The sequence below is a fragment of the Gorilla gorilla genome, chromosome 1 (genome assembly GCF_029281585.2).
Source record: "Gorilla gorilla gorilla isolate KB3781 chromosome 1, NHGRI_mGorGor1-v2.1_pri, whole genome shotgun sequence".
NCBI lineage: Eukaryota > Metazoa > Chordata > Mammalia > Primates > Hominidae > Gorilla > Gorilla gorilla.
The window spans coordinates 18,618,526-18,636,801 of NC_073224.2; the positions used below are offsets into that span (position 1 = coordinate 18,618,526).

Below are 18,276 nucleotides of genomic sequence, written 5' to 3' on the forward strand. Positions count from 1 at the left end.
CTAATCACAAATAAAAACAAAAGGAAATGAAATACAGAAAACAATGTGCTATAGGCAGAAAACTTCCTTTCAAGTGAATGAGAACGTGACAAATATCTCAAAAGGAAAATTGTAAGGAACATAAAAAAAATCACTCGAAATTAGCCAATCAACACATGGAGAGATGTGCAACCTCTCCAGCAGTCAGAGTGATTGATATTTAAAATCTGGGGGCATCTTCACCTGTCAGAATGACAAATAAAAAAGTAGTGCCGGTAAAGCTGGAGGCATCTGTGCCCGCTGCGATGGTAGAGAAGTACAGCCTGCGGCAACCCATCACCAGAAACCTTGACATCGTCCCACCCTTTGACCCAGCACTTCCACTTTTGGATTTACCCAGAGGAAATGATCAAAGATGTGCCCAAATGTTTATGTATGAAGACATCACTGTATCATTATTAACACTGCAAAAAAGTGGATCATTGATAGGGGCACTGGCTGAAGAAATTATGGCACATCCAAAGGGAAGGAATACTAGGTACAGAAGACGATCTCTCTTCATGAAAAAAAGAACTCTTAAGATGTGAACCCCAAAACAGATTTCCTGGGGAGGAGCAGCTATGAACTTTACCTTCCCCCCAGGCAATTTCCCGCTCATTCCAGCTACACCCAGGTCTGTGTCCACCTGAAGCACCCACCTGAAGTGCTCACTGAGCAAGTGTGAACTTCCCTGGGAATGCTTTCTAGAGGTACTGGGAGAGGGGACCAGGGCCCCTGGAGCGGGGAGAGGGGCTACAGTGATGCTGTGGTCATTCCTTGGGATTTTTAAGGGACGCTAGGATTCTGAACTTTATGATGTAAAATAGAATACTTTGGATCCAGAAATTTTAAGTACATTAAACATGAACACTAAATTTCAACAGATTTAAAAATCAATTGCCCATCAATATCCTCCTTACATGCTCCTTTGGTGTCTGCTTTCAGAGCTCCAACCCTTAAAATTAGCCTTTTAACATTTGTCATCTTAAATCCTGGAGAGGATTTTGAACCTCTCCAGCCTCATTCTTTTCTCTTCATTATCTGCTTTCACTGAGCTCAGATGAACGTGATGTCCTGCCTTGAGATACCTTTTCAGAGGTCATCACTTAAAATAATTTGGTGGGGCGGGGCATGGTGGCTCATGCCTGTAAACCCAGCACTTTGGGAGGCTGAGGCTACAGGATTGCTTGAGGCCAGGAGTTTGAGACCAGCCTGGGCAACATAGTGAGACCCTGTCTCACAAAAAATACAAAAAAAAATTAGCTGGGCGCAGTGGTATGCACCTGTAGTCCAAGCTACTTGGGAGGCTGAGGTGGGAGATTTGTTTGTGCTCAGGAATTCAAGGCTGCAGTGAGCTATGATAGCACCACTGCACTCCAGCCTGGGCGACAGAGCAACACCCTGTCCCAAAAATAAATAAATAAACAAAATAATTTGGTAGGAAGCAGTTCCTGCCCCTGACTCTCAAACATGTTCCCTGGAAATTCCCTCATCCTGCACCAAGACGCTCATCACTGGAGTCTGGAAGTTCAACCCAAACTCTAGCCTTCAGCTTGCAAGGCCAATTCCAAGCCTTTCTTTTCCTTCTTCATCTCCGTTCTTCTTCCTCTACTTCCTCTTCCTCTTTCTTCTTCGTTCTTCCTCCTCCTCTTTTTTTTCTCTCTTGGTAGATGGGGGTCTTTCTATGTTGCCCAGGCTGGCTTTGAACTCCTTGGCTCAAGCAATGTCCTGCCACAGCCCCTTGAGTAGCTGGCACTCCAGGTGGGTGCCACCAGGCCTGGCTCAAACCTTTCTTCAACTGATCCTAGACACAGCACTCAAGAGCACAGCTCCCTACAACCCTCTACACCCAAATCGAGTATTGACGCCCATCTGCTGGGGTCCCTCGATCGCAATCTCCACTGAGGCGTGATGCAACTTAAGCTGGCGGGAGGTGAAGGATGAGAATAAACTGGCAACATACATTAAACATAGATGCACAAACTGTACTGCAGAAAGATACGCACCACACACACACCACACACACACACCATACCCATAACATAGACATGCACGTATACACACCACACAAACATACAGACTACACACACACCATGTAAACATACATATACACACCACACCACACAGACCACACACACCACACCATGCCCATAACATAGACAAACACGTGTATACACACCACACCACAACATACAGACCACACACCACACCAAACTTACACACCACACAACACACAAACAATACACACACACCACACCCACCATGACATACCATACCACATATACACTCCACACCACAGTACACCACACCAATATATACACACACCACACCCACTATACCACAAATACATATCACATACACACTCCACACCACACAAATATATACACACACACGTCACAGAAACATACATATCACATACTCCACACCGCATACAACACACCAACATAGACACACACACCACACCCACCATACCACACATACCATACCACATACACACTCCACACCACAGTACACACCAATATATACACACACACTGCACCCACCATACCACAAATACATATCACATCCACACTCCACACCACACACACAAATATATACACACGTCACAGAAACATACATATCACATACTCCACACTGCATACAACACACCAACATCCACACCACACCCACCATACCACACATACCATACCACATACACACTCCACACCACAGTACACCACACCAATATATAAACACACACCACACACAGCATGCCACCAAAAATACATATCACATACACACTCCACAGCACACACAACATGCCAGGCAAGCTTACACACCACACACACGTACATGTGAGAGCACAAATCCGCACACAAACACCTGGGCTCCTTAGCAGTGTTCCTTTACAAGTGAAGAGGAAAGAGGCCTTTGTTTTCTACCTCATTCGTCGTCATTTGTCTTGAGGAAAGCCTCCGTGTGAAGGCAGGGAAGGCTGCCCCCAAGCACAGCACAGCTGGGAACGCCTTTGCAAGGGCCCCTTTGTCCTTTCAGTGTTCTTTTCAGTGGTTTAGTGATGATTTCACTGTACGTTACTTTAAGTATAGGCTCCTTGCTAAGTAAGTCCCTTTGTTAAGAATGGATTTTAATTCCTGAGTAAAATCAATGAAGAAATCAGGGAACAGCGGATGAACCAGACAGCGCACATGCTTAACTTCTAAGGAAGACGCTGAAAGATAAGAACGGTGGATTTTTCTTTCCATCAGAACGGATTTTTCACAGAATCCCAGACGACAAAGTGAAATGCCATTCAAATGCAGCCTATTATCATACCCCGTGTACAACCTGGGGGCTTCCAGGGGCTGCTTGAGCCACCTGCAAACCCCGTCAGCCTGCACCGCTCAAAAGCTTACAACGAACGGGGAGCTCTTTCCTCGCTGCTTACCCGCTGCTTCCACACAGCCGCCACACTTAGGAGCGTGGCCCCAGATGCTGGGGAATAACCGAGGGTAGTCTGACCCCAGAGCAGCACAGCCCACAGTGGACGCCACATCCACCGCAGCGGTGGGCTCGGCCAAGCTCAACCAATCCCAGCGCGCCCCACTGTGTCAATGGCGGACCTGCACTTACCCTGCTGCACCGGGGAGTAGGCGTTGGTCAGGAAGCGGAAGTGTCCTTTGTTGTACCAGCAGATCAAGGACATGTTCCCCTTCATCTTGATTTGGTACTGGCCCCGGGCCGGGGGTGTGGCTGGGTTGGTCAGCATGGACAGTGGGAGGCCGGTGCAGTCACTCTTCCGCGCGCTGAGCAAGCCGCAGCAGTAAATCCCTGAGGGGAGAGGGAGGAAGGATCACACACTCACCACCATCGGAGATGCCAGCGGCTCCTCCGCCCTGTGCACCCCCAAGGAAAGGACGGGACTGCCCGGTTCTGAGGCTGATGCTTGGGAGTCAGACCCTCTAGAGACCCCTCTAGAAGAGACTGCTGAAGTTTTGAGGTCTCGTATCCCTCTGTTGTCTCTCCCCGTGACAATCTCCCCAGGTCCCTCCCTAAGAACATACAGTATGCTAAGACTGCATGTAGGGCTACAGCACAAGCAATGGATCGGCAGCAGCAGCAGGAGCTGTCACCTGGACCCTCACTTGGGTGTCCAGCACAGCACTACGCACGTGTACTCATCATCCCATCTACTTCAAGAAACTTCTGCGCTCCATAGGTTATGGCATGCACATTAGAGAAGAAGAACTGAGACTCGAGAAGGGCGAAGCCCCCAGACTCACAGCTGGGAGGGCAAAGACAGGCATGAAGCCCAGGACTGTCCAGCATCCAAACCTGGCCACGGTTACATCATCCTAATGGTCTCACCAGGACGTGGCTGAACGCGACTCCAGTGCTGAGCCAGTCCACACTGCACCCCAGGAAGCTGTCAGATGGAGCCCCCATCTCCTTGGGGAGCTATATTTGATGCGAAGGAAAGAATAATCCAAGAATGTGAACTAAACCAAGTGTCCTTCCATGAGTGGGTGGAGAGCTTCCTGAGGGAGAAGGAGCTTGAGCTCGGTCTTTCAGGCCTGGAAGACTGGCATGGGTGGCTGGTGGGCGGTAGAGACCAGTATGAACAAACGCCTACCGCGGACTTGCTCACTTCCACCCTGGACTCAAGGCCTTTCAGGTCCTTCCACTTCATGGGCCTGCCCCACCCTGCTGGGACAGAAGGCCACAGGGGCCACAAGCACTCAGCTGCTCCCCAGCAGCCTGGAGGGGACGCAGAGACCCTGGGAGCAGTCTCAGCCTTTACTCTCTGCTCAGCTCCCAGAGGACCAACAGTGCCATCGGTCACCTGAACACATCCCATATCCCATGCATCTGCTTTCCTCATCCCCGCATCCCACCCTGCACTGGAAGAAGGACAGTTGAATGACTCTTTCCCTCTTCCGAATTCCTTTCCTTGTGGCAGGTGGGAAGGAAGATGCACCCGGAGGTGCTTTTGAGTCTCGCTGCTGAAAAGAGGAGGGGGCTGCTGCTCGCAGCTCCATTCCTAGCAACCGCACGTGACCACTCAAGCTACTCTCATCTAGAGATGTAAAAAGGAGAATCTGTTCTTAAAAACAGGGAGGAGGATGACATGAACAAGGGTAAGGATGTCCAAAATCACCCATCTGGGGCTCAATCTACACCACCAGCCAAAGAGAAGCTGCATGTTCGTAAGAGGGAAAGAACATTCCAGCAGCACTCAAGTTTCCATGAATCTATCCCTTTATAAACACAGAAATTATTCTAGGAATGTCCTTTCTGGCTTTTGACAACGGTCTGTGTGGCCCTAGGAGGGACAACCAGACTCTCAGCTCTGATTCTTCTCCTCAACCTTGGCTGCCTGAGAATCCCCCAGGGTGGGGGGACAGTGGCCCAGACCAATGCGATTTGTGTCCTGAGGAGGCAGGGTGCAGCCACTAGTGACCCTCCCTGTGGACACGCTGGAGGACACTACCCTCAGTCACGGCAGAGGAGGTACATGATGACGCCCTTGGTGAAGAGCTCAGTTTAGACACTTCTAAAAATAGGCAAGGAGATCTTTTTTATCTCTTACCTAACCTTCTCTTGAAAAAAATCCAAATTCCATATCTAAATATTTTCTTCCAGCTAGAAGATTCTTTTCCCATCCTCCTAATTCTCTGAGCCAAGAGGCATCCCCTCCTCAGAACCACAGGAGCAGCACACTCAGCTCTTTGGGAACCATATCCATGGCCCGGGATAGTCCTCTAGCATCCCCACTCCACCTACCTTATCTCCATGGCATCTACCCCACTCAACACAGACACACACACAGGTACACACACAGACACAAACACAGATGCACACACAGACACACACACAGGTACACACACAGACACACAGATACACAGATACAGACACACAGACATACACATACATACACAGGTACACATACAGACACACACAGACACACAGACACACAGACTTACACACAGACACACACAGATACACAGATATAGACACAGACACAGACACATACACACACAAGTACACACAGACACAGACGCACACACAGACACACACACAGGTACACACACAGATACACAGATGCAGACACACAGACACATACACATACATACACAGGTACACATACAGACACACACAGACACACACAGCCACACAGACTTACACACACAGATACACAGATACAGACACAGACACACACACACAGACACATACCCACACAGGTACACACACAGACACAACCACAGACACACACAGACACACACACAGACACAGACATACACACAGATGCACACACACACATACACACAGACACACAGACGCACACACAGACACACACAGACACACAGGTACACACACAGACACAAACAGACACACAGATACACACAGACACAAACATACAGATACACACACACACATAGACACAAACACAGATGCACATATGGACACACACACACAGACACAGACACACACAGACACACAAACACAGACGCACACACAGACACAGCCACACAGACAGAGATGCACACATGGACACACACAGATGCGCACAGACACACAGATGCACACACAAGCACAAAGACACACAGACACACACACCAACACAGACATACACATACACACACACACACACAGATACACACACAGATGCATACACGGACACACAGACACAAAGACACAGACACAGACACACACAGACACACAAAGACACAGAGACACACATACACCCCTTCTACTTTCAGTCCAGGTTGATGGTGTGAGGCAGGGAACAGGCCCTGGAACACACATAAACATCACACTCGCAGTACCCGCACTCGGCCTTGTATGAGTGGGCAGGAGAGATGGCAGTCCCGGTTCTCACCCTGTGCTCGAACAGAGAGCCCCCCATTCTTCCAAAGTAGCTGGGTACTGTGCCTCAGGGCCAATTTTCTCTTGCTTTACTTTCACAGCCCCACTTCATGTCGTCGGATCTCTCTACCCTTGATTCTTCCAACAAATAACTATTAAGCCCTGGGCTTTGCAGATGAGTAAGATGCAGCTGAGGCCAGCAAAAAGTGAAGTCCAGGGCTGTGGCCTCACTGCAGCTGCCAGGGCTCCAGAATGTCAGCTGTCTACACCTCGTTACTTAAGAGGGTCTAGTTTTAAGGCCAGATGTCTGACTGCTGCTGAGCAAACGGTCTGCAATTCTAGTCTAGTGGCTGCTGCAGGGGAGCAGGCACTTTTTGTGCTTCTTCTGAGTGGACCAGATCTAAATCCCCAAAGCCAGGACAAAGCAAAGGCCAGGGCAGCTTGCCACAGGGCTCCCTGAACTGGTCCAGATCTTGTTTTTCTATAGCCCCTATTTCTTCCAGAGCCATAGAAGGCTTGCCCAGTCTTTGCCATGCATGCACCAAACACCTGAGCACCCGGAGTACCTAAGGCTTTTCTGAGGCTCATTGTACTGTTCCCTGTCTTCACACAATTCTTGCCTGTCTCCTGGGAAGGGGCCACATTATAGATGATGGGTGAGTTCCAGAGACTTCCTAGAGCCTTACTAGAAGCTGTGTCCAGGGGACGCAGGCTTCTCATGGCTACAGATTTCCAACAGGGGACACATAAAGAAACGCCCCGAAGACCAGGCAGAGCTTTGCGCCGACATGTCCTCTAGACCTTGAGCCCGTGGCTCACACACCTTGCAATCTCTAGTGCCCAGCGGGATCCAGCACACAGGGTGGCTGAGATGCATCTGTTCCCTCAAGGAAGAGCCTCATCCTGTGGTTTGTGGTGGCCACCACGCATCTGTACCCCCACCTGGACCTCTCCCCCCACTTTCCCAGGGGAGGCTGGGCCGTGTCCTCACGGGCTCCCCACTTGACTAACCTTGCTTCTCAAACTCTTCAAACAGGGTCAGGCTGGTGATGCTGGGCCCCGTGAAAATGATGTAGTTCTTGCCTGCCGCGTTCCGGCACAGGCTCCTGGCCACCATGCTGTGGAGCTGGGGCTTATTCTTCAGCGCATCCAGGCCATCTGGGCCCCCACCTTCCTTCAGGTGGACATAAATCTTTAACAGAAACACACAGAGGTTAGCGTGCTCACAGCAGTGTCAGGCTGGGAGCCCGAGTATTCAGCAAGCACCGGTCTCATGGGTCTCAGTCATCCAGTTGGGAGCCCATGGAAAAGCCCCCATCATCTTTTCAGCTCACAGGGACTCTAGGTCACCCCCAAGCACACCCCGTGGCCTTGGCGACTGGTGACTCAGCCCCAGATGCTTCAGTTTGGAAAGGTCAAGGCGGAGGAGGAAAGGAACAAGCAGCCATGGGTGATGGGACGGTGCAAATACATTCCCTGGCTTTCAAACACAGGAATGATTTAAATTCACTATAAATAAAATTAAAGGCAACCTCACCTGTTAGGAATACACATATCTGTGTACTTTCCATTTGAATACAGATTCTTAATTTACAAGGTATGTTCATAATGACTGTTTAATTTGTTCTTTACAGTAACCCCATCAGGCAGGCAGAAGAGGTATGATTCCCCTTACGGTGCAGAGGAGACAGGACTGAGGGCTAAACATTTGCCCAAGAGTCCAGGGCCAACAAAGAGGATGTGTGGGGACTCAGTGAGCAATTTTTAAACGTTGTTTCATGCTGCTTCCATGAACATCAACAAAGGGGTAGAGGCAGGAAAGTTAATGGATTGAAGAAGAGCATGTTCAAAAAAATCCACTGCCTCCAGTACAGGTGCAAGAAATGTGACTTAGCGAAAATATCTTAAACAAACAAAACACAACACAAAATGTGGTGTTGGACGACAGTAAGTCACTGCAAACCAGAACTGCTAGAGAAGTCCATAGATCTGAGCCCGCCACAGATTATTTCTACATTAACACATGCAGCTGCATGTTGCCTGTGGTTTCTATGCAGACATCTACACTCAAATTTTTAAATGCTGTGTATTATGTTTTTTAAATTGCTGCAGCACAAATGACCACAAACTCAGTGGCTTCAACAGCATCCGTTTATGAGCTCATAGTTCTGTAGGCTGGAGGTCTGAGCAGGGCACGGCTGGCTTTTCTGCTTAGGGCAGCACAAGGCTGCAATCAAAATGTTGACTGGTGGGTTCTCATCTGGTGCTTGGGATCTGCATTCCCATTGTTTCCTTACGGCTGAGGAACTGAGGTCCTGTGTCCCTGCTGGCTGTCAGCCAGGGACTGCGTTCAGCTCCTGGGGGCAACACGTAGTCCTTGCCACATGACCTCTTCCATTGTGAAAGCCGGCAATGATTGGCCAGGCACAGTGGCTCACACCTGTAATCCCAGCACTTTGGGAGGCTGAGGCGGGTGATTACCTGAGGTCAGGAGTTCGAGACCAGCCTGACCAACATGGTGAAACCCCGTCTCTATTAAAAATGCAAAAAAGTAGCCAGGTGTGGTGGCAGGTGCCTGTAATCCCAGCTACTTGGGAGGCTGAGGCAGGAGAATCGCTTGAACCCAGGAGGTGGAGGTTGCAGTGAGCTGAGATCGTGCCATTGCACTCCAGCCTAGGCGACAAGAGCGAAATTCCGTCTCAAAAATAAATAAATAAATAAATAAATAAATAAATAAATAAGAAAAGGAAAGAAAAAAAAGCCCGCAATGGGGCCTCTTCTTGAAGCTGCGTCCCTCTTGTGCTTTCTGTCAGGAAGAGCCCGGTTCCTTTTCTAGGGCTTTACTTGGGTAGGTTGGGCCCATGTGAGATAATTTCTCTTTAACAGATTTAGGACCATAATACATTTGCAAAATCCAAATTCCTTCTCATCAACACCCACATTACTGTTTGAGCAAATAACGGGGAAGTGTGTGCACACCAGGGGCAGGAAGCCTGTATCTTCGAGTTCTAACACACATTGGGGCACACTGCTTCCACACCAGGCACTTCTATGCATCTGAAGAACTGCAACGTGATAGCTGAGAAATGGAGTGCTTCCCCACCTTATTTAATGCTTCCCCACCTTTTTTAAACCAGCGGAGTGAAGATGACGTCAGTTTTATTCCCTGGGAAACAGACTGATTCAATGTACTTTCCTGAAGACCAACAGTGAAACAACACCTTCCCCGTCCAAACACTCAGTGTCAGTGAGGATGCAGGGAAATGAGCACTGTGCTGATTTGGTATAAATACGCATAAACTTTCCGGAGGGAAATTTTGCCCATGAATCAAAGACCTTAAAGTATGGCTGTTACGGAAAACAGTATGGAAGTTCCTCAAAAAAATTACAAATAGAACAACCATAGGATCCAGTAATCTTACTTCTGAGTACACACCCAAAGGAACTGAAATCAGGATCTCTAAGAGATACCTGCACTCCCACGTTCACTGCTGCATTATTCACAATCGCCAAGATATGGAAACACAAGTGTCCATCAGTGGATAAGTGGATAAAGGAAATGTGACATATACACAAGATGAAATACTATTCAGCCTTTAAAAAGGAGGAAGTCTTGCCATCTGCAACAACATGGACCTGGAGGACATTAAGCTAAGTGAAATAAGCCAAGCACAGGAAGAGAAACACTGTATGATCCCACTTACATGTGAACTTCAAGTTGAACTAATAGGAGAGAGTGGAATGGTGGTTATGGGGCTGGGGGATGGAAGTGGGAGTGGGGAGGTATTGGTCAAAGAATTCAAAATCTGTTAGATAGGAGGAATAAGTTCAAGAGATCTATGGCACCACACGATGACTAAAGTTAATAACAATATATTCTTGGAAATTGCCAAGACGGTCGATTTTAAGTGTTCTCACCACAAAAAATGATAACTATGTGATGTAATGCATATGTCAGTTGGCTCAATTTGGCCATTTCAGTGTCTACATATTTCAAAATATGTTGTACACAATAAAAATATACTATTTTATTTGTCAATTAAAAAATAAATTTTGTAAAAACCTTAAAAATATTCATGCTATTTTACTCATGAGTTTCACTTTTAGGAATTCAATCCAAGGTAACAATCAGAAATGTGTTAAAAGGATTTATATATAAAATACCATGTCCATTTCAGGGTTTTTTATAATGGTAAAAAAATTAACAATGACCTAACTATCTTACATGAAGAGGAGACTGGTTAAAATTATATATGTAGGTATAATGGAATGTGATACACTTTAAAAAATCATCATGTAGAAAAAATGTTTAATAACATGGAAAATGTTCACAATATCCTTGTAAGTAGCCAGATTATAAAACAGTGCAAGTGTGTATATATGTGTGTGTTTATAAATATATGTTGACTATACACTCAAGCGGCTATTTCTGTATAAAAAGTATTTATTAGAACGACAGATATGCTGGGCTTTTAATGTTTTTGATGCTAAATATGTAATACAACTTAATCAGAAAACAACCCACTAAAAATAATTATAAAATAACTTCCTTATCAGGATTACCCAAGCATAAGGCTATTTGGAATTTGCAGTATCTTTGGGTCTGAGTGAATGGTTATTCATCATCTCCATGCCTGGAGATGACGATGACTCTGAGAATCAGGTAAGCCTCTTGCTGTCTTGGAATTAACACATTTTCCCAAAAGCCAGTGATGTGCAGCTGAGATTTTACAACCCTTGGGTAGAATACGGAAGGCAGTCCTGCTGCAGGACTGCCTTGAAATTACTCAGCCTCGTGTCCACACATGCACCTCTGAAAACCGCCATTTTTCCAGACTCCAGCCAGTCTCTTCTGAAGAAGTGGACGCTCAACTGGGATGTCACAGGAGAAGGGGACAGGCACTGAGCCAAAGGCACTGAGCCAGAGGAGACAGGCACTGAGCCGAAGGTCAAAGATTTCTTATTAGGAAATCTGGAAGAAGGATGCAGCCAAGAAGTGGCACCAATGAGAGTCCAAAGAGAGTCCCAAATGTGTGGCACTCATTGCTATAAAATAATGAGTTTCTAAAAGTGAATATAAAATAGGACCTTCATTTAAATAAATACAAAAAAGAGGTAACCTTGAAAGTCTCAGTTGAGGGCATGATTTAGGAAAAACTGTTGGCAAGGCAGTCAAAATCTGGCCAGGAAAAGGCCCAGTCTAAGAGGTCCTGCTTGGTCCGATGGCCAGGCAGGTCCGGTACCTGACTGGTCCTGGTTTGCTTTGACAGAATAACGTCAGTGGTCAAAGGTAGTAATTTGTTTCCCTTAGCTGGATGAGCAACCTCCAGTGAAGTCTTATCCCATCCATGCTCTGTTGCTACAAATGCTTAAGCTATACAAGCTATGCTAATGATCGCGTCCAGGTTTAAAAGACAATCCTAAGGAATCCTGCCAGTAATCTGAGAAACAGCAGAATCACTGGGAACCCACACATGTATTCAGACACTGGGTTGGGTACTTTCTACAAGAGCTCCCCAGACACGACACGGAAGGAAATACCATTCACTTAGATGTGTGACTACTTCCTGGTCTGCTTTTCAAAAAGTCAGATATCTCCCTAGACATATCTAGAGAAAGCACTATCATACTAATATGGTTCCACCAACGTGTGTAGACATAGGTGACTTCCTATCACTGGGCAAAATGCAGCCAGTTATAGACACTTCTGAGCTACAAGACTGCTTGACAAGTATCTCTAGGGCAGGAAAATGTACCATTTGGTGGTTGCCAAGCTTTTCACTTTTCCTAAAAAGTTTTTTTTGCTCCTATGATTAATTTTTAAATATATATATTTAAGAAAGTAGGCATGCAAGTTTATTACTATATGGCATTATACTTTGCCCCAGGGTATTATTCCTAATGTTGCATATTTTATACTGACATTACAACAGAAAGGATCTTAGGAATTATGGATTATAGCAGTTAATACCCTGGGGGACACATACAGCACATGGGATTTATCTTAGCTCTCCTGAAATGCCCCCACGACCTCCAGAGGCAGGATCTAGTTCATCTTTTCCCTCAACTTCTCAAAAGAACAGTAAGGCTAGTGGCAGCAGCTGCTGACTCACCAGCTGATAGTTCCACTAAGCTGTTGCTGGGATCGAGGCGCCCTCCTGCCTCCCTAACACAAAGAACTGGAGAAAGCCCAGTTCAGCTATACTGGTCTTGACCAATGAATGACCCTACTTCTTTTTCAGCACAGAAGAGAATCAGTTTTCTCAGTGAAGAGCATATTTGGGGGAAGGGTATCACATCGTAGGGACTGGAGATCCTTTGCTTGAGTCTTTTATCTCTAGTGTGCAAGGAGCTATGAAGGTGAAAATAATTCAGCTGTGGAAACAGCACAGCAGTGCACGATCTGCACTCACTGAAGACGCAGAATGAGATCACGGGGTGTGTGCAGCTGTCACCTGGGACATCTGCATGGGACAGCCACTTGAGAGAGCTGTGAATTGTAAATGACAGTCACTTGTCATGAGAGGAACTGAGGCAGGGAGGGTGAGTGCCAGGATACATGGGCACGGGCTCTGTCATTCACTGGCTTGTGGGTTTTGGGGCAAGTTACTTAATTGCTCTGAGCCTTGCTTTCCTTATCTGTAAGGATAACATCGCCATATGCACCTTGGAAGGCCCTTGTCTTAAGTGAAAATTGTGCACATAGAAGTGATTTTTTAATATAGCAAAGCTCTGTAACTGTGCTCCCAATGTGGTTGCCTTCAGCCACATATGGCTGTTTTCATTTACATTTAAATTAACTAAAATGAAAAATTCAGGCCCACAGCCACACTGGTCACAATGCAAATAGTCAACAGTCACATGAGGCTAGGAACTGCCGTCATGGAGAGCACAGATATGAAACATTTCCATCATTGCAGAGAGTCCTGCTGGACAATGCTGCTTGTGTCATCTCTGTGTATTAGCTGGGGCTTCCAGCAAAGTCTCTAAGCCATCACCATACTGATGACTTTCATCTCTCATTGCCCAGTTTCTCTCTCAGGCCTCTCACCATGACCATGCTCAAGAAGAGCTCATGTGCTGAGTCTGTTCTTGGTCCTTCTCCTCTCTAGCTGCACCTTCAGCACTGCTGACCCCCGTGGGAGCCTTGCCTTCATCTCATCCCAAAGCTCAAAGCCTGAGGTGGTTCTTTCAAAATGACAGGTTAGAGGAGGGACATGTATCAGCATGTGGACTCTCTGTACACACTCATGTCTGTGCAGTTGAAGAGTCGAAGTTCTTTAGGGAGAGGGTTGAATCTGATCCACACAGTAGCTGGTGCACTTACCTGGGCACTTAATAAATACTTTATTGTCATCTTTGAAGCCCTATACGGTAAAGAGGTGTGGATGGATTAACTTCATTCAAAAGATGGAGAAAGAAGGTAGTTCTCAGCTACTTGCTCAAGGACACAAAGAGGTCCATGGTTATGTCTTCTACCTCAGCCAATCCCATCCTCAACTTACCGTATCCAACCTGGACAGAATCTCATGCCAGCATCCTCCTCATTGCACAATTAAACAGCTGGACACATGTCCTGCCCTGCCCAGCTTCTGAATCCACAAGCAAAATTCACTCTAGCCAATTAATTCCACAGTGGCCCTTACTTTTAGAGCCAATTCAATTAGTTATAGGTCAAGAGCAAAATATTTCACTTAGTATGTAAAAAGATTGAGTCAAATAAGGAAAAAAACACTTTAGTGCACCTTCTTTAAATTCTTTCAACATAAATAGTATGTCTCAAAATAAGGGAAATTAGTGACATGGATGCTAGACCACTGTCCTACCAACAATCAAGCTGGATAAAAGATACTTGGCTTTTTGTCTAAATCGGGAAAAGTTCTCTCCTTGGAGGAGTCAACATAACCTAGTGGTTAAGAAGGTGGGATCCAGGCCAGGCGCGGTGGCTCACACCTGTAATCCCAGCACTTTGAGAGGCCGAGGCGGGCAGATCACGAGGTCAGGAGATGCAGACCATCCTGGCTAACACAGTGAAACCCCTTCTCTACTAAAAATACAAAAAATTAGCCGGGCGTGGTGGTGGGCGCCTGTAGTCCCAGCTACTGGGGAGGCTGAGGCAGGAGAATGGCGTGAACCCAGGAGGCGGAGCTTGCAGTGAGCCAAGATCGTGCCACTGCACTCCAGCCTGGGCAACAGAGGGAGACTCCGTCTCAAAAAAAAAAAAAAAAAAAAAAAAAAGAAGGTGAGATCTAGAGTCAGAATGGCTGGGTTTAATCCCAGGTCTACTGCTTTGTAGATCTAATTTTAGGCAAGGCAGCAAATCTCTCTGTGCCTCAGTTTCCTTACCAAGAAACGGTGGCGGTGACATTACTTGCCTCTTAAGGCCCTTGTGGAGAAAAAAATGAATCCTGCATGTGAAGTGCTTAAGCACAGAGCCTGGCCCACAACACACACTCTGTAAATGTTCGTCGTTCTTTCCTGAACGCCAGAAGCAGCTGCCAGAATCCATAGATGAGACTGAGGGAGGGAAGGGGCTTCCAGGTCAGCTAGCTTAGCAGCACGGGGCACACGGACCTCATTCAGAGTGTCCCTCACAGATGTCATGAGGGCTCTGCCTGGACAGATTCCATGATGTGTGCAGGGGGTAGGAAGCAGGGGTTCTTTTGCTTGGGGGTTACCATCTTGAATTCTGGCTTCTAAAGCCCATCTACTTCCGGAGTATGTCAATGCCCAGCGTGAACCTGAAGCCCTGCCTCCACTGAGCAGGGCTGTCATCCAGAATTGCCTCCCTGACATGACAGCCACCCAGCCCTCTGAAGACGGTCTGTCCTGTCTTCTTCAGATGACACCTCCCTATGTCTCTCCAAGCCCCACTCAGGACGCCACTCAGGACACCTCCCAGGCATCTGCTCCTCAGCCCCTCCTCAGTGTTCATCCATCTGTCAACATCCCTTGCTGGGAACGTTGGTCTCAAGCTGCAGAGGCAGGTGCCTGGCCCAACGTGTTCAAACAGGAGAAATCTGCTCTTTTAGACTATACCATTAAAAAAAATTAGTGGACCTTTTTTTCCTCCTCCAAAGAATTTTGGGGTTCCATTAATCACTAAAGGTCGATAGAACATTAACCTGTTGGCCAATTTTTCCTGCTGGAGCCTCGATCTTTTTGACATTGTGGAGCCTGAACAGCAGTCTCTGCAGAGAACTGCTGTAGAGTTTTCTTTCCACCCACATAGAGGGCACAGGCTTCCAGGATGAGCAGCCTCAGCGTCTTGGATTGAGGAACTCCAATCGCTCAACTAGGTGGCTTTCCCCTACACTGGAAGAGTCATCACCTGTATAAATCTCTCCTTTTTCTCCTCCTTGGCTCACAGGGGAGCCTGCAGATGAGGGGAGAGGAGGGGAAACCTGGCTAGCTCCCACGCTCACAAGCCCTCTGCAAACAGGGTAGGGCTGGAGGGTGTTTTGGGGTCTAGGTTAGTCCTTAGCAGGCCTGTGACACAGAATAAATACAGACAGTCTCCAATTTACACTGGTTTGACTTATGATTTTTGACTTCATGATCATGTGAAAGCAACAGGCATTCAGTAGAAATTTCTTCAAATGTTGACCTTTCCCTTGGCTAGTGATATGCTGTGCAATGCTGGGTGGTGGCAGTGAGCTGCAGCTCCCAGTCAGCCAGGCGATCACGAGGGTAAACAACCATGAAATATTCAACACTTCATTATAAAAGAGGCTTTGTGTTAATTTTGCCCAGCTGCAGGCTAATGTAAGTGTTCCAGGCATGTTTAAAGTAGACTAGGCTAAACTGTGCTCTTTGGTAGGTGAGGTGTATTAAATGCATTTTTTTTAGAGGCAGGGCCTCACTATGTTGTACAGGCTGGTCTCAAACTCCTGGACTCAAGTGGTCTCCGTCCTCAGCCTCCCACATTGCTGGTACTACAGGAACTCGCCACTGCACCCAGCTTTAAATGCATTTTTGACTTAAGATATTTTCTTTTTTTTGAGACAGGGTCTCGCTCTGACACCCAGGCTGGAGTGAAGTGGTGCAATCTTGGCTGACTGTAGCCTTGATCTCCCAGGCTCAAGGGAACCTTCCTCCTCAGCCACCCAAGTAGCTGGGTCTACAGATGTGTGCGACCACACTCAGCTATTTCATATTTTTTGTGGAGACAGGGTTTTGCCATGTTGCCCAGGCTGGTCTTGAATTCCTGGGCTCAAGTGATCTGCCTACCTTGGCCTCCCAAAGTGCTGGGATTACAGGTGTGAGCCACTGTGCTTAACCTGACAAGGTATTTTCAATTTACTAGGGGTTTATCACAGGGACGTAACCCCATTATAAGTCGAGGAGCTTCTGCATGCTGTCTTAAGTGCACCATGGTATCTAGCAGTGGGTAACTAGCAGTGGAACCCAACCAGCCTGGGTAAATAGCAGTGGGAAAGCCAAAAAAGAAGGCATTGGCTGTGGCCTCATTTATACCCAGCATTCTGCACCTAAGGAGCAAGCATATCGCAAGATTTCCTGAGCCCTACCTTATAAATAATTCCCTGCCTGCTTACTTTTGTCTTAAGTGCTGCTATTAAAACATTGGGTGTCTTGGTGCTTGGCCTGTGGCAAGAGCTCATTGCTACTCTTTTCTTTGCCATACCACATACCCTACTGTATATGCCTCCGGGGGTGTTTCTTACCCCTACAGGTGCCTTCCTGTAGTCCTGCGATGTACACAACACACCTCCGGTATTGCACTTGTCACGCTATGTCGATGAATATTTTTAACGTGTCCATCTCTCCTACTGGAGAGGCAGTGAGGGCTCCCTCTATCTCTAGTTCTGAGGGGCCAAGCATGAAGCTCACTCTATGGTGGTGTGGTTAACCAAACAGTCCATGCCTAGATTTGCATTGGTGCAGGTCTTATCTTCCCAACTCTTTATTGTAAAACTTCTTGAAAACAGGGACCTGTCCAACTCTTACCAATAAATAAATAAAATAAAAATAAATAAGTATTCTTAGGCTCTAGAAAAGCAACACTGAAGAAAGCATTGCCCCGGCCCTCTAGTTCAGACTCCCAGGTGGTCAACAGCAGTGAGAATCAGAGAAGCAAACAGGCCTGAATAAACCAGGTGGGCCAGAGGAAGCCCCCTGTAGTAGCCAGGATTCTCCCGAGACACAGAAGCACAAGTGTGTGTATATAAACACAATTATCTATGGAAGGTGGGAGAGTGGGAGGAAGAGGCAGAGGTATTTATTTTAAGGAACTGGCTCATGCAAATTACAGAGGCTGGCAAGTCCAAAATCAGAGAAGCCCAGCAGGCTGGGCGCCGAGGGACAAGCTGCTGCTAAAGCCCAAAGGCCTTCTGCTGGCAGAATTCCCTTTTTCTCGGGGCACAGCAACCATTTTCATTTCCTTTTCTTTTCTTT

The 18,276-nt window shown here is 47.0% G+C and overlaps 1 protein-coding gene across 3 annotated transcripts in view; it reads right to left on the bottom strand.

Moving 5' to 3' along the window:
- The window catches only part of PGBD5 (piggyBac transposable element derived 5), a 105,427-nt gene that overhangs the window by 8,320 nt on the left and 78,831 nt on the right, over window positions 1–18,276 (bottom strand). For all 3 annotated transcript variants that reach the window (XR_008677701.2, XM_019031720.4, XM_055380181.2), the window contains exons 4-5: window positions 7,873–8,053; window positions 3,628–3,825 (exon numbers count right to left, since the gene is read on the bottom strand). Coding sequence is in view for 2 of the 3 variants with exons in the window: in XM_019031720.4 (XP_018887265.2) it covers window positions 3,628–3,825; window positions 7,873–8,053 (379 nt within the window). In the remaining variant the exon portion in view is untranslated. The remainder of the gene's footprint in view (window positions 1–3,627; window positions 3,826–7,872; window positions 8,054–18,276) is intronic.